Source organism: Anneissia japonica, unplaced genomic scaffold (assembly GCF_011630105.1).
Source record: "Anneissia japonica isolate Jap-2015-1 unplaced genomic scaffold, ASM1163010v1 scaffold1005_len2656397_cov198, whole genome shotgun sequence".
Lineage (NCBI taxonomy): Eukaryota > Metazoa > Echinodermata > Crinoidea > Comatulida > Comatulidae > Anneissia > Anneissia japonica.
In genome coordinates, this window is record NW_022683792.1 from 647,682 (window position 1) to 662,842 (window position 15,161).

Here is a 15,161-nt window from a genome sequence, read left to right on the forward strand (position 1 = left end):
ACCGGGTATCCACGTGCCGTCCCCAATATATGGTTGTATATAGTTAACGTTTTGGTTTGGGTGCTTAAGGTGCTTGCCTTCCAATCACAGGGTCTCTGGTTCAAATCTTGTGACAGCACTTGATTATTTATTTCTTTGTTATTTAATCTAGAAATTTATTTATTTTAACAATACGATATTTTTTATCTCTGCATTTAGGTCTATAACATGCTAATTTAACAATCATTTACAGAATTTGTCAAATTTAATTAGGCCTACTAATAATTGATATGAGGTATAAAGCCTGGTTTCCTTAAAATCGCTACACTGTCGCTAGCGATTTTATGGAAACCAAGGTTTAATCTCTTCCCAAAGGACAGAGTAAAATTTACTTTCAATATTATATTGGAAGGATTAATTTTGTATTTCACATTTCTCACTGCTCAAGGTCATGGTTTCGCTCCATGATTATATTAAGTGTTTTACGAATACCTTTTATTTCCAACGCTTTGGTACTGAACCATAAATGATTATTTCTTTCAAATGCAACGTATTTTATTTTAAAATATACACCTGTGCCTTTGAATTTTAAGTTTATCAAGTAGTGGCTGAACGACGAGTTGTGAGCCCATTAAAGTTCATTAAAGTATTCGCTAACCTATGAATATTAAGGCTGAAAAACTGCATTAAATGCAATGTCAGAATAATATAATTATATTGTGGGACTATAAACCTAAATCCTAGAATTAACTTTTACTTCCGGGTCCGGGGCCCCTTGGGGGTATCGAGCTGCGCCCCTCCCCCCACTCCGCCCTCGAGAGCCCATGGTGTTACGCACTATTATTAAGTTGACTGGTTTAGAGAGGAAAACTTTGCTTGTTCATTCTACATTGTTTTTCACGTGAATATCTACAAAACAAGAATTGAAAGTAAACGTTCAAATTTAAACAAATGAACTGTAATTTCCTTTTTGGCACAGTTTGCGCCCCATAACGATGGTGTTGGATATGCAACAAACCCCAACACCAGTGTGAAATGTCTAACATTCAAGCCTTTTGATTGGTACCCTTTTGATTGGCTATTAATGTCTTTTCTACATCTCCCTTGTGTAGGTAGGTTGCGTAGGAACGTATTTCTTTAATACAGAGTGATGAAGTTTATGACGTCCTATGTCATCCGATCAACCAAGTGCTACTATGCACATAAAAATGACATGTACAAACTTGACCTCGCACAAAGGAGTGATTCCATGTATTTTTAATATCGAACAATAACGACTACGGTATATGTCGAAATTCGTTGTATGATCAGTGATGCAGAAATTTAAATGATAGCATGACAATGCAGTATTTTGGTTTAACGCATCTATCGATCTACAGTAGGAGCACCATATTTGGCTGGGATTTCCACAAGGTCTGTTTTAGCCAAATGAGTTGCGGCTCAGCATAATGTTTGTTAGTCATTTACTGATATTTTGTAATTCGTTCAGAGCCCAATGTCTGAAAACGGGCATACACTTGTCTTCGCGTTTTTAAAATAACAATTACGTTGAATTTTGTCAAGATGGATTGATGAATTCCGTAAGTCTCGTTTGGACACGATAATTCGGGTCTAGCTGACATTTAGGCCTACTGGTGATACAACAATCTGTGCGCTCAGATCCACGAGCGAGTTTTATTTTACCAGACGTTTCATGTTAATTCAAACGGAAGGATATAGGCCTACCTGCTGTTCGTTGAGCAGACAAACGAGCTCGTGAGCCATACGTAACATATGGAAACACATCGTTTCTTGACCATAAAAACGAGGTCAATCTGCAGGTGTACCCGCGGAAATTTACGCGTTACTTTTTTTTTTATACATATCGTGAAATCAAGTCACAGGCTAGCCTTAATTATTTGTAGATGCGTCATACATATGGACTTCGTCGGAGTATTGCACCGATGCATTATTTGTATCGATGGATTCATTCGGCCACTTGAGTTGCCAAGCTTTATGGGATGATATTTCCATCGACAAGTTTAAAAATGACATTCACACGGATTCCGTCAAAACCAAGCTCCAAAATCTAGAGAAACGTGGAGACAGACCGTTATATTGCCAATCGATGAAAACTATGTATGCAACAATCTTATTCAGAGCGTCAACAAACAACCCCGAAAGACGATATGAAAGCCAGAAAATTTTAGAAGAAGTACTGGAAAAAGACAAGACAAATATCACGTCATTAGCTGATCTCATATATATTTATGAACATACATGCAACGCCTGGAAAGCTGAAGTTTTAAAGAAGAGATTGATAGAAAATAAAGAAAATGATCTTGCTCTTGCAAGAACCTACTACGATCGAGCCCATATCATACGCCACTTCGAGCAGGATAAACGAACGTTTACGTATTTTAAATTCCTAGAAATGTCTAGGGACCACATTAAAGTGGTGAATAATTGTAACAATGAGAGGATTGAAACTGAAAGAGCTGAGATTTTATTTGATTATGGTCTTTCACTGTACCGTAAATATCACCAGAAGACTGAATTTGGACTTTTGGAAAAAACCGAAATCCTGAATTCAAATTTAAGACTGGAGGAAGCAATCAATGGCTTTCTTGATGTTATAGACATCAAATTTTCACCAGGTGAATGTACAGCTCTGTCATGGATTTTCATTGCTATTTTATTACGTCTTAAAAAGTCATTTGATCAGCGCATGGAAGAGACAGCATCTTATGCTAATGAACGTCTTGGAGACGTAACTGTCGAACAGTGTCTAGAAAAGGGTCTACAGTTTTCCCCCCAAAATGCTAATGTCCTCAGGCGTATTGCATCAGAATACGTTCACCTTAATAAAATTAAAGAAGCACTAATTTTTTTCCAATCATCGATTGAGATAGAAGAATCATGGTTTGCATTCCGTCATCAAGGTTTGCTCTATTTAAAAATGTATAATGATAATGAATCTGATACCAAAGATGACGACTATCTTTCAAAGGCACAAAATTCCTTTCAGAAGGCAATTGATTTAAAGGAAACACACGCGGATCTGTCTGACCTTGGATATATTTTCTTATTACGAGGAAAAAAAAAGATATTTGACCGGAAGTACAAAGAAGGAAGGGACGACCTGGACAAAGCAATATTTCATTTCGCAGCTGCAGTGAATATGACCGACTGCGATGATTACTGTAACCCTATTGAAACCTTTGAACGATGGGGAAAGTGCTTACAATTAACAGGTGACAGCAAAGGTCTGATGCAAGTACGACAAATGAGTATTGAACGAGAGTCACTTTTGATACAAAGGGAAGTTCCCGCCAACTCAATTGGAGAACCAGATATAAGATCAATTAAAACTAGTGTTATATCACCAACAAATAATGAACATGATTTCAATGTTGTAGCATCCCAGTCTAAGGCTGAGTCTAAGTCAGAGTCTGATTATGAGTGGGTTGTTAAGAACCTTGTGCCAAAACTCGAAGATGAATTCAATCTGCATGGCTTCCTTAGTGAGAGAGATAAAGTTTTAGGCGAAGATTATGTAAAAACACTCGTTAATGCAATACATTCAAGTAGATATAACATTATGGTACTTTCTCCGGATTTTCGAAGTTGTAATTGGTGCAATTATTTTATGGAAATCGTGGTATACAGTGCTGTTAAGCGTGGTAGTTCCGTGCTTGTATTAATGTTACAGGAATGTGAAATTCCAAAACAACTACAACCCTTCAGTAAAGAAAATCTGATTATGTGTTTGAATAAATCCATAGACGCAAAACAACTACAGGGAATTTTTAATAACACGTAACAACAAATAGTAAATACAGTATTAAAATAATATCAGGTTTAGCCTATTAATCGAAAATTTCGTGCAATGCATACGGTATCCTAAATCTGCGGCAGTTAAAGTCAGGCTCCAGAGGAAAAAATTGTTTGCTATGTTGTACAACTCATTTTTATAAAACACAAAATGGGTGTTTGACGAAAAACTCGGAAATGGTTAATGAGATACAGATTTTTTTTAATATTTAAAAACCGGGGAAAAGGAGGCGTAACCCTCCTTTTCCACATCTTATATATTCAAAAATTTTGAAAATCAGTTGTACAACATGGTCGGTTTTTTTTTTGTTTTGTTTACATTTTTCACCCTTTTTCCACATCTTGAATATTCAAAAATCTGTATTTCATTTACTGTTTCCGAGTTTTTCGTCAAGCATCCTTTTTGAGTCTTAGAAAAATCAGTTGTACAACAAACTAATCAAATATTGTTTTTCCTCCGAAGCCTGACTTCAGTCGTTCAAAAGGAAAGAGTTCCCAAAGTGTTTTTCAAAAGAGGTTAATCATCGTAGTTTGTGTACTGTATAATTTCAAGTCAGCGGCGGATTTATAGAGCCGGCCCGGCCCTGGCTCCCCCTTTTTGGGAAGTGAAAAAAAAAAGAAAAAAGAAAAAAAGAAAGAAAAAGAAAAATGTGATAGCCCAGAAGGCCTCAAATGTTATTTTCTGGCGTCTAGAACACAAAAATTTCGCGGGGCATGCCCCTGGGACAATGTTGTCTCGATCGGCCCAACTTTCGGCCCCCCTTTTGGACATCTCTGGATCCGCCCCTGCAAGCGAGATGTATTATTATATTATAAGTAACAATACTTGTTTTATATGTAAATATTTTGTGTATATTTAGGCTTGTCTATTTTACATAAGCCTAATGTTATTTATTATGATGTACAGTGTGTTACATCAATAGCTATTATTAGCTATGTAAAATAAAGGAAAATGCTTTTTAAAAACTTGAAGCTTAAATGAGTGTTCTTTGGTTTAATCACGGAGGAATGTGTTTTTGTTAAGCATTTCTCTCAGTATTTTCATACAATCACTTACTTTTCACCTTACAGTTGCGCTCTACTTTCAGAAATCCTTTGTTTATGTTTGTTTGCATGCTGCTATTAAATATTGTTATCAAACTATTTATAGCTGCTGCTATAGAAAATCTCTTATTACGGAACCGAAACGAATAAGTGCATTAACACAGGGTACTATTATACTAACAGCCGTTATAGGAATGATGTTTAGAAAGGGGCGGCAACATTTGACAATGTTTATATAAAGTTGATATCAGCTTCTGTTTTGAATGCTTTCTTAGTATCTTTTCTTCATATACGCAGTTTGTATAATTTCAAGCGAGATGTATTATTATATTATAAGAATATACTTGTTTTATATGTAAATATTTTGTGTATATTTAGGCTTGTCTATTTTGCATAAGCCTAATGTTATTTATTATGCTGTGTACAGTGTGTTACACCAGTAGCTATTAAAATGGTGTTGGATAATGAAGAAAACTGATTACATCACATCTATGACGAACTTGTTCTCTGATTCAACTAAGTTTAAAAAACTATCTAACTGTTCATTAACCACACAGCTTAACTACAATAGAGGAATGCTTTAAAAAAAAAACTTAAGACTTACTTGAGCGTCCTCTACTTTAATTTGTGTGTTCGTTAAAAGCATTTCTCTCAGTATTTTCAGTTTATGCTTGTGTGCATGCTGCTATTAAATAAATTTATTAAACTATTTATAGCTGCTGCTTTAGAAAATCTCTTATAACGGAACCGAAACGAATAAGGGCATTAACTACGGGTACTATACTGATAGCGAACGAAGTTTAGAAAGAGTCGACAAAATTTGACAATATTTATATAGGCCTAAAGTTGTTATCAGCTTTGAATGCTTTCTTAGTATCTTTTCTTCCATACGCAGAGTTTTGTATACTGTATAATTTCATGCGATTATTTCGTTTACATTGGTGAGACCACAAAGCTTTTTGACATTTCCGGTTGAAGTGCATTTCCTGTCGTAGCCTGCTTTTATATCTGCTAAATTTAGTGTCCACATTTGTATTTAACTCAAAAAAAAAATAGGCCTATTACACTCGTACTTCTGACCATGATATCATAATCCTACCTCAATGTTCCTTTTATATTGTAATGTAATGTACCGGTAATGTAATACAGCGTTTTATACCGAAACGGTCGCAAAGCGCTGGGGTGTGGACTAAACAGTAACTTGCTTCATCCCACCCCCTCCCCCCCCTCCAAGGGTCTCTTCTTGTCTGAGCTACCCGGTACCCTCTCCTCTGTCCACCACACGGGATGAATGGACCAGTGCATCGGGGTAACCCCCTTATTGTTATACCTCCTTGAATGTACTGGGTTCTTTTAAGTGCACACAAGCCAAATTGGGTCTACGGTTAATAGTCCTTATCCGAGAAGACTTGGTTCCATCACAAGAACCATAGGTGCGCGTGCCGTTCGAACCAGTGCCGATATTATGGCTGTACGATGCGCTGCCCCTTACTTTAAACCGCTCTGCCATCCCACTCCCCATATTGGCTATACACGTTTTTTAAAAAAAAATTGCCCGGGCTTAGTTTTCTTTTATTTTATTTTATTTTTCATTTTTTTGTCAATTTCAGGCTCAAAATTTTGTAGTTTGTTCTTACAAAATTCAAAGATAAAAAATTATTATTGTACGCAGTACTGTACTGTACTGTATTATAGAAGGTATTACATAAGTCACTGCACTGTTGAAATGGAGTAGATATATTGTTGATATTACTTTTAAAATATTTAATACTTTACTGTATGTAACTAGCTTGACTTATTGGTTTTCTCTTTGTTTTTTGTTTTTTGGGTTTTTTTAATAAAACTTTCACTTGACATTTTACCTCAGCCTCATTTTCTTCCTATTTTTTGGTTATTATTTTTAAGCAATTTCAGCCTCTTATATAAAAAGTGTAGAGGAAATAGGCCAAAAGTTGAAGGCTAAGACGGACATTTATGCACAGAAACTCTGGTATCCTGTACAATACACAAACAAAAAAAAACATTCTGTTTACGTTAGGCACACATTTATGTGTGAACCGTAGTAAGCAATGAATCGTCTTAAGTTGTATTTTGGTCTAGGGTTAAGCACTCTATGATCGGTGGTATTTTGAAGAGTGATGTCCATGAATTTCGCTATGGTTCAAGCCATCTTTTATGCATACCTTGTGAAAATACGCAACCGCTTTAGAATTATATGTACTGAATCTGTTAATATCCAATTACAAATCTGCTCTTTAAATAAAAGTCTTTGAAAATGTGCACCTTGAAAATTGCACAGGGATATTACACGCAGTATTGTTTATTAACAGCAAAGGGTTTGCATGTCTAGGGAATGAAAGCAAAATTAATAGTTTGCTTAAATCTTAATGAAAACCAATTCCGAATTGAGTAAAAATAAGCTAAGGGGCCATCAATAATTATCAACATTTTCAAGAGAGTACAAAACATACGCTTTTTTTTGGAGGCGGCTGGAGGGTGGAGTTGAAAGTGCCGGCATAAGTACTCTTTTATGGAAAAGACAAAATGTTGATCTCAAAATGACACAAACATTTTATGTGTGTTCTTATAGGGGTGTGAAAAGGGTCACACTGAAGAGTATGTTTTGTACTCTTTTGAAAACGTTATGGATGACCCCTAAGTGAGATTGCCTTTCAATTCAAATTCAATTCAAAATAACTTTATTTGCAAACTTAATGAAAATTTGAAATGTACAGAAAAATTAATAGTAATATACAAAATATAAATATGAAACATTTAAAATTCTCGTTTAAAAATCATCACAACATTAAAGTACAAAAAAATAAGAAAACATTATAAATTATACAATTACAACAACCACAGCAACAACTACAGCTACAAAACAAGTAAAAGGAAAAGCAGGGTACCGTACCAAGAAAGGACACCAAAATTATGGAAATTAAAAATTAAAAAATTAAAAATTAAAATATTAAAAGAGCCTACAGGAAATTTTATCTCATTAATTTTAATAATTTATTAAGTAGAGCGAGAGGGAAGGGAAGGAAGGGGAAAAACTTGTCGAGGGAAATTTCACCATTTGGCAAAAACTCCATGGTTTAAAATAAAGTCACGAGACCGCTTTGTTCTGACTTTTGGCAACTTAAACTCTCTGGGAGCTCGAAGGTTATAGTTTATGTTTGTTTTTTCAGGTAGCAAATTATGTAGTACATGCCAAGGATGTTTAACCTGAAGTATCCTTTTATAAGCTTTGTAGCTACACTATTTGTAATGCAAGATACAATACATGTTGAGGAACAATTCTCTTGTAGTTTTGTAAAGTGTGTTTTATTCATATCTACATTATCTTTTGAAAGCTTCCGTATTGCCTGTGACCAAGATGTTGACCTGGAAGTTTATTATCTTATTTGTACATTTTTTAAGTTAATACATTACATTTAATAATGGATTTAAGCGACAAGAGATGACGCACCAATTAGGTTTTTTTTTTCACATCCAAACAACTCGACAGGGAGTTTCCCTAAAAAATACCGACCATACAGTCTGATTTGTATTATCTGTGGGTTCTCAGCGTTAAAACGGTATTGAATCATTTCTTTATTCGAATGAACTGAAAGGTAATTTAAGACGCAAGATTATTGGGGTACCGTAATTTATTCAATATGTAATAAAATACACATATGCTTTGCAGGAATAGTTTATTTATATTATCATTCGACTCAAGTTGAATATTATAGGGGCCTAAGCATTTACAGTACAGTACTTGCATATTTTTCATTCATTTTATTTAATTTTACACAACGAAAAAATACAATATAAAATTCTTCAGAAAGGTAAATAAATAACAAGGGCAATGTAATCAAATTAAGTAATATTAACAAATTATTAAATTATGATAATAGTAATAATAAAAAAAAATAATAATAATAACATTTATAATAATAAAATTTATAGCAATAATAATGATAATAATTATAATAATAATAATAATAATAATAATAGTAAATATAATAATAATAATAATAATAATAATAATAATAATAATAATAATATAATAATAATAATAGAAAGGTTGTGTGCGGAGGACACAATAAGCCATTAAGGTTTTAAGTCTGTGCCTCCAATTAACTTAAGCTATTTATTTACTTAGACTATAAAATGTAGGTACCACTTCGGTTTTAAGAAGGGGGGGGGGGCATCTGCCCCTAGAGAAATCGCGCATGGGGACAGCTAAAGGAATAAGTATACCCTGGACATCAGCCTTTAAAAAAAAAACCACAAACCCACACCCACAGGTTACAAAAATTCCCTCAATTAGATCTTATAAATTTAATAAATCAATTAGGCCTATATAGGTCTACAGTAAATCACATTTACAAGAGGAAGTTTACTAAACAATATTTGTTAGAGATGCTCAAATTATCGTTGAAAACATCGCAAGAGACCACAACCACATTTGTCAGGACTGAGTAGAGGTACATATTAAAATAAATTTTGTAGATCACTTTGTAGGTCCTAAGAGATCGCTAACGCTTTAGTAGTATGCCTAGGTAAATACGTAAATCACTGTTTAGTTTGTAAATATAATTCGGCCACATGTAAAAAACCAACTACCGTACTGTACCAGGATCTTAAAGGCAGCTTGCTATGAAGCTGGCGTCACACGATCAAATTAGTACAGAAATTTTGGTTCAGTTTTTCATTTTGATAGGAGTATGTAGTAGACACTTGATATTCACTAGCCACACTATTATATTTTTGATAAATAACTTGTTACCTCATAGAAATTTTAGGGACAATCTAAATAAGGATATACTGATACTGGATATATTCTTGTGCACGTCCCTACCATTTTCCAATGTTCTATACTTTCTATGCTGTGATTGGCTGATGATTTTCAGATGTCCTCAAAATCTGAAGGCAAACAGAACATGTTCTATACTTTCCAGTTCTTTTTCCATCACTGTGGATACCCAAGAGGACCACGGGTTAAAGCAAAGGTCGCAGTAAAATCACAGACTTGGGACTCAAACCGTGCAGTGGTTGGTCAAGAGAACAGCTTGTTCGAAGGAAGGAGAGGGCCTCCGGGAGCTGAAGCATTCTGGCATTTAAGTCGTCGATTCCGTCATGATGCAAGGAAAGATGGTCAAGTGTATCCAAGGACATTTAATAAGTCCTGTTTATCAGAGTGGTACGCTCGAAAAGAGGGGGTGTATTTATTTTTTGGGGGTGGGGTTAAGTGTAATTTGTTGTTGTTGTAAATATTTTTCTGTTTGCTTCATATATTTTTCTTTTTTGCTGTGTAGTCCACTTCGACCACATGGTTTTACCTTGAATATATTTTATATTTCAATCTTTTAAAATTTGGAAAAAGAGGTGGAACATTATCGTATCGTAGGAATGTTAACTGTAGGCCTATTTTTCAGTTTTCTACCTGTATAGCTTAAATATATCTGATCTTTTAAAAAATGGTAGAGGCTCTCAAAGCCCGCGTTCACGACTCTTTTGAATATTTTCCATGGTAATTTTCAGTATGATGGAATTTTATTTTTATAATTGCAAGGTGTACAGTAATAATTTTAAAAAATAATATTAATAATGATAATTCGAAAATTAAGTAACGTGTATACATACAATTTATTTTTATATTTATAATTTTAGAATTTTGTATATAAGTAACTAAAACAAAATAAATTTAAATAATAATAATCAGAAATATTACAAATGTGTATTTATAAAATTAAAATTTAATTTCAGCAAAAGTGTTTTTTTATAGTTGCAATTTTTACAATTCATGTTTCTATTTGTTAAACTTCTATTTGAAATGTATTTTTAATATAACATAAAGTTCATCGTATATCGTATCTGCTTCACTGAAAATGTTAAACATAATGAACAATGCTTTAATTTCCCACTGTCAATTTTTTTTATAGATTGTAAGCATCAAAACAGAGAATCATCGTTTCGTGGGAATGCAATCACTTGATATGTTAACTGTAGGCCTATTGTTCAGTTTTTCTACCTGTATAGCTGAAATATGTCGATTTGCATCACTGAAAATGCAAACATAATAAACAATGCTTTATTTTTCCATTATCATTTCTTCTCTAAAGATAATAATAAAGTTCAGCGTTCTTCTTAACGTTCTTCTATAGGTTATGAATGGCATTTGCAAACACGAGCATCGAGTGTAACAAAACATATTTGAGTGGTTTTCCTGAGGCTACGGACGCCGGCATAATTATTGATTATATCCATTGTAACTACAGTATTGTCAGTCAAAAATGTCTTCGAATTAAAGCGAGAACCCACCCCAACAACATGTGCTGTTGTTGCTGTGGCTTGTAATCTTGGCGTACCTTTGTCAGACTGTATGCTTCTGATTCACCATAACCCCTCCCCCACCCCACAAACTTTGCCGCCGCCACTGCATTGTATCATCATATTACCTTTTAAAGGATACATTTACCGATTTTAAATAATTTGAGGACTGATATAGCATAATCAGAAACATAATACCCCATTTTTTAAATTACGAATCTCGTGCACGTTTATAGACGCTCTAAACTTAATTGTGATGACGCCCAGGTCCAGCGCTCAATCAAATTTTAGCGACAGGCCATTGTAATGCATAAGATTAGGAGGGATCTAGACCAGTTCTTCGCATTATTACTATCATTGTATTCGTATAAAAATAATATCGAATGGTCCATGCAGGCAAAAAGAATTCGTAATCTTAAAAATGGGATATTACTGTATGTAACTGAGTATGCTAAGTCAGTTCTCAAATTATATAAAATTGGTAAAATTCTCCTTTAATTCAGGGAAACTTCAATTACTGGTATGCAAGAGAGGTTCATGAAAAAACAAGAAGTTTCAATTATTTATTTTCATGATCGTATCAAGTTTGGTTCAAGTCTCATTAAAAATTAAAAACAAAAACATTTCTAGCGGTAATAAATCAACAGCTATCAATCAGGTATTGTTAAAGCATTCTTTTCAAAGGTGTCTGTGACCCGCACTTGTATTTTGGTTGGCCCACGTTAACATGTGACTCATTATAAAGAAATAGACAGGATGTAAGCCAATTGCTATAACAATATCACAGCATGGCATCTTCTCTAAACTATTATTCAATTCATTATTCATAAATTCTACTAATTATTAGTTATATTATTATAGCTCTAGTATATTTATATAAGTCTATGGTTCTGACAGACACTATATACCATCATTGATTTGGATGTTATAATTTGTGGGCAATTTCTAAAATACATTTTAGTATACAGTTTTTTTTATCCTACTGCTATTTCATCACCACCCCTTTCATTTCAATATACTGTACAGTATTGATTTCATCCAATAATGGTATTAGACATAAATATCAAATAGACTTCACACACATAAGAAGGCCAAATACAACTCACCAATGATGGCTAAGTTAAAGTAATATATAATTTAGGCCTAGTATAACCAACTTTGTGAGCACTAGTATCTGGCTATAGACTATTTGAAATATTGGTATATAACTATTGTTCAATGAATTCACCTTTTCAGTTAACAATAATCAAGTAATTGTATGAAGTTTCACTTTCACTTCAGTCAAGTTTTTTTTCCAAAAAAACAAGGATTAGAAGTATGTTGCTGGTTGGAAATTGTGGAGGCACCCTTCGTGAAAACTTAGTAACAGGCGATATAACAAGTTTACTTACATTTACGAGTAGTAGGACTACTCCTATAATGATTAAAAATATTTAAACTTAATAAAATGTTTCTGAACAGTGCAGCTTGTTTCATACCAGTCATTCAATAATTTCTTTAGCGAAATCAACAACAAGTGTCCACTGGTCTTTCTTTCATATTTAACAATGAGGAATAGGCCTATTGGGTTGTTTTAAACACATATGCTATACACAGCATCTTATGTGACAAAACTAATATCAAGTGATCAACAACGATCTATATTTAAATTCTATTAGTTGAGCTTTTAGTGTATTGTACAACTCGCACAATGCATCATAAAAAATGCCTTTAGTTACATCATCATTATTTGCTTATGTTTCTTTACATCTCATAAAGCAAAATTAAAAAAGGTTTCTCCTCAGGAGTGGATCCAGAGATGTCCGAAAGAGAGGCCGAAGGGTGGCCGATCGAAATAAGCCCACCCTATCTAGGGGGTACGGGGGAATGTAAAAAAGGAAATAAAGAGAGCCATATATATCTTTTGGTCTTTCAACCTTGAGATTAGAGGGAGGTTTAAACCTTTGTTATGGATTTCATTTCTATAATTAGGGAGCTTTCGCTTGCACGACGACGGTAGGACGTAATGACGTCACTAAAAGTTAAGAACGTTAAGGTCACCTCGTCGAGTAGATTATGAAAAGCAATTTGGCCAAATCTATGTATGCTATGCAGAGAACGTAGGACACCAGGTAGGACGGTCACGCCTGAGTGATTCCATTCTAGCGTCGCATCGTCGCAGAAATCAAAAGCACTTTACATCCACCCAGGAGTATAAATAGGTCAGACGTGGCATTGAATGTACTGTACTGGTATGTGCAGCATTATAATGCAAGCATGACTAGGAATACTCTTAGGTAAAGTAGTGGAGGGGGCCTCACTTTGTGCCTGTTTGCTAATGTATGACTCCAATTATAAGGGGTAGTAAAACAAAATTCTGAAAATGTGTGGTATAAATTTACTCATCATTTTTTTTTATTATTATTTTTTCAAACCAAGATGGTTAAATTTTTATTTAGCCTAAAGCATGAGATTTTTTTAATTCCTGTATTCAACCATTCTAACTCTAGCATTTTCAAGTTACAGATAGCCAAAAGGACTAACTCCTTCATATTATTAACACATTCTTCTTCGAAAGGCAGAAGGATTATAGATTATGACCAAAAGGTTGTTATGTAAAATAAATTAACTTTTGACTCGTTTAAATTTCAACTTGGTTCCCTACCGGTACTTTACTGCAAGTTTTTTAACCTATATGTGTAATGCTTGTTTTTTAGCTTCGATGAGGAGCTCTAGGTTTGATTAATAGATTCTTTTTTCGGCTGATTGTGTAATAGATTCCCTTTTTTTTTTGTACGAGTGTCTGTTAGGGCCAATATACTCTGACTGCCTCTATTAATAGATTCATTTTTTTTTTGTATGGGAGGCCAATATATTCTACTGCTTCTATTAATAGCTTCTTTTTGTATGGGAGGCCAATATATTTTACTGCCTCTATTATACTGCCCTTATCGAGATTACGAGAACTTGTTTTACAAGACAACATTGGGATGGGCTTCTTTTATTTTAGATGGTATTTTAATTAATTTGTATTCCCTATGGATATTTTTTTTCTTAAGCACCTTTTTCCTTTCTTCTTAAAATGGATATGTGCTCTATACAAATTTTATATATTATCACTTATACTATTAGTTATTGTTAGGATTATCATTGTTATCATGATTTTCCAAAAACAACTATACATAAAAATGTTATAAATTTGATTTTTTAAAACACACCAAATTCAATCTTGCTTTTGATATGTACACTACTTAAAGTCTAAAATGTGGGAGAATGGAGAGAAAGGGGTGGCTAATTGCAATACTACAGTACATACTAATGAAGATGTATTGTCCCATGCAAAAATACGATAAAAACCATAAAATCGTTTTTGAGATTTTAAAGTAACATAGAAATTATCAACTTGAACATAGAAATTAGTGTACATTATTTAAAAAATGTTTACCAAAAAGTTTACAGCAAAAAATGATAGAAACACTTCCAGTCACTGGAAGTGTTTTTATTATTTTTATTATAATTATCCAGTTTAAAAATCAGGGTACACATTTTTATTTTAATTTAATAATTTCTATGCTCAAAGTACCTGTAATAATTTGTATATTACTGTAAATGAGCAAGTTAATTTAAAAATTAAGAACTCTTTCCTAAACATGTCTCCTTATCCTTCCTCCCTTCTTCTGACCTTAATTTGCTCATTGTTCCAAGATTTAACACCAAATCCTATGACCACATTCATTTTCAGCTACCACACTTTGGAACTCCCTCCCAAAACATATTACCGACTCAGCTTCAGTTGCTATTTTTAAGACCAAACTCAACCCGCCTTTTTAACATCTGAATATGCACAGCGCCTTTGATTTTTACTTTGCTTTAGTGATCTTGGCGCTTTATAAGTTATTATTATTATTATTTATGATTTTTTTGTCATTCTTAAGGGACAATACATCATTAAGCTCTGTTCACATTATCAAATTTCAGATGACAAACATCTGTAAAAATTGTCTCATATTTGTGTGTGAATTTGATAG

The 15,161-nt window shown here is 33.6% G+C and overlaps 1 protein-coding gene across 1 annotated transcript; it reads left to right on the forward strand.

The window, feature by feature from the left end:
* Positions 1-534: 534 nt before the first annotated feature.
* Positions 535-4,501, forward strand: LOC117101647. Its single transcript, XM_033241679.1, has one exon. The coding sequence runs from the start codon at positions 1,940-1,942 to the stop codon at positions 3,779-3,781; it is 1,842 nt and encodes a 613-aa protein (XP_033097570.1). The 5' UTR covers positions 535-1,939; the 3' UTR covers positions 3,782-4,501.
* Positions 4,502-15,161: the final 10,660 nt, after the last annotated feature.

Bases quoted from the DNA above. Each gene is read 5' to 3' on its own strand.
- LOC117101647 (XM_033241679.1), top strand. From the start codon at position 1,940: ATGGATTCATTCGGCCACTTGAGTTGCCAAGCTTTATGGGATGATATT.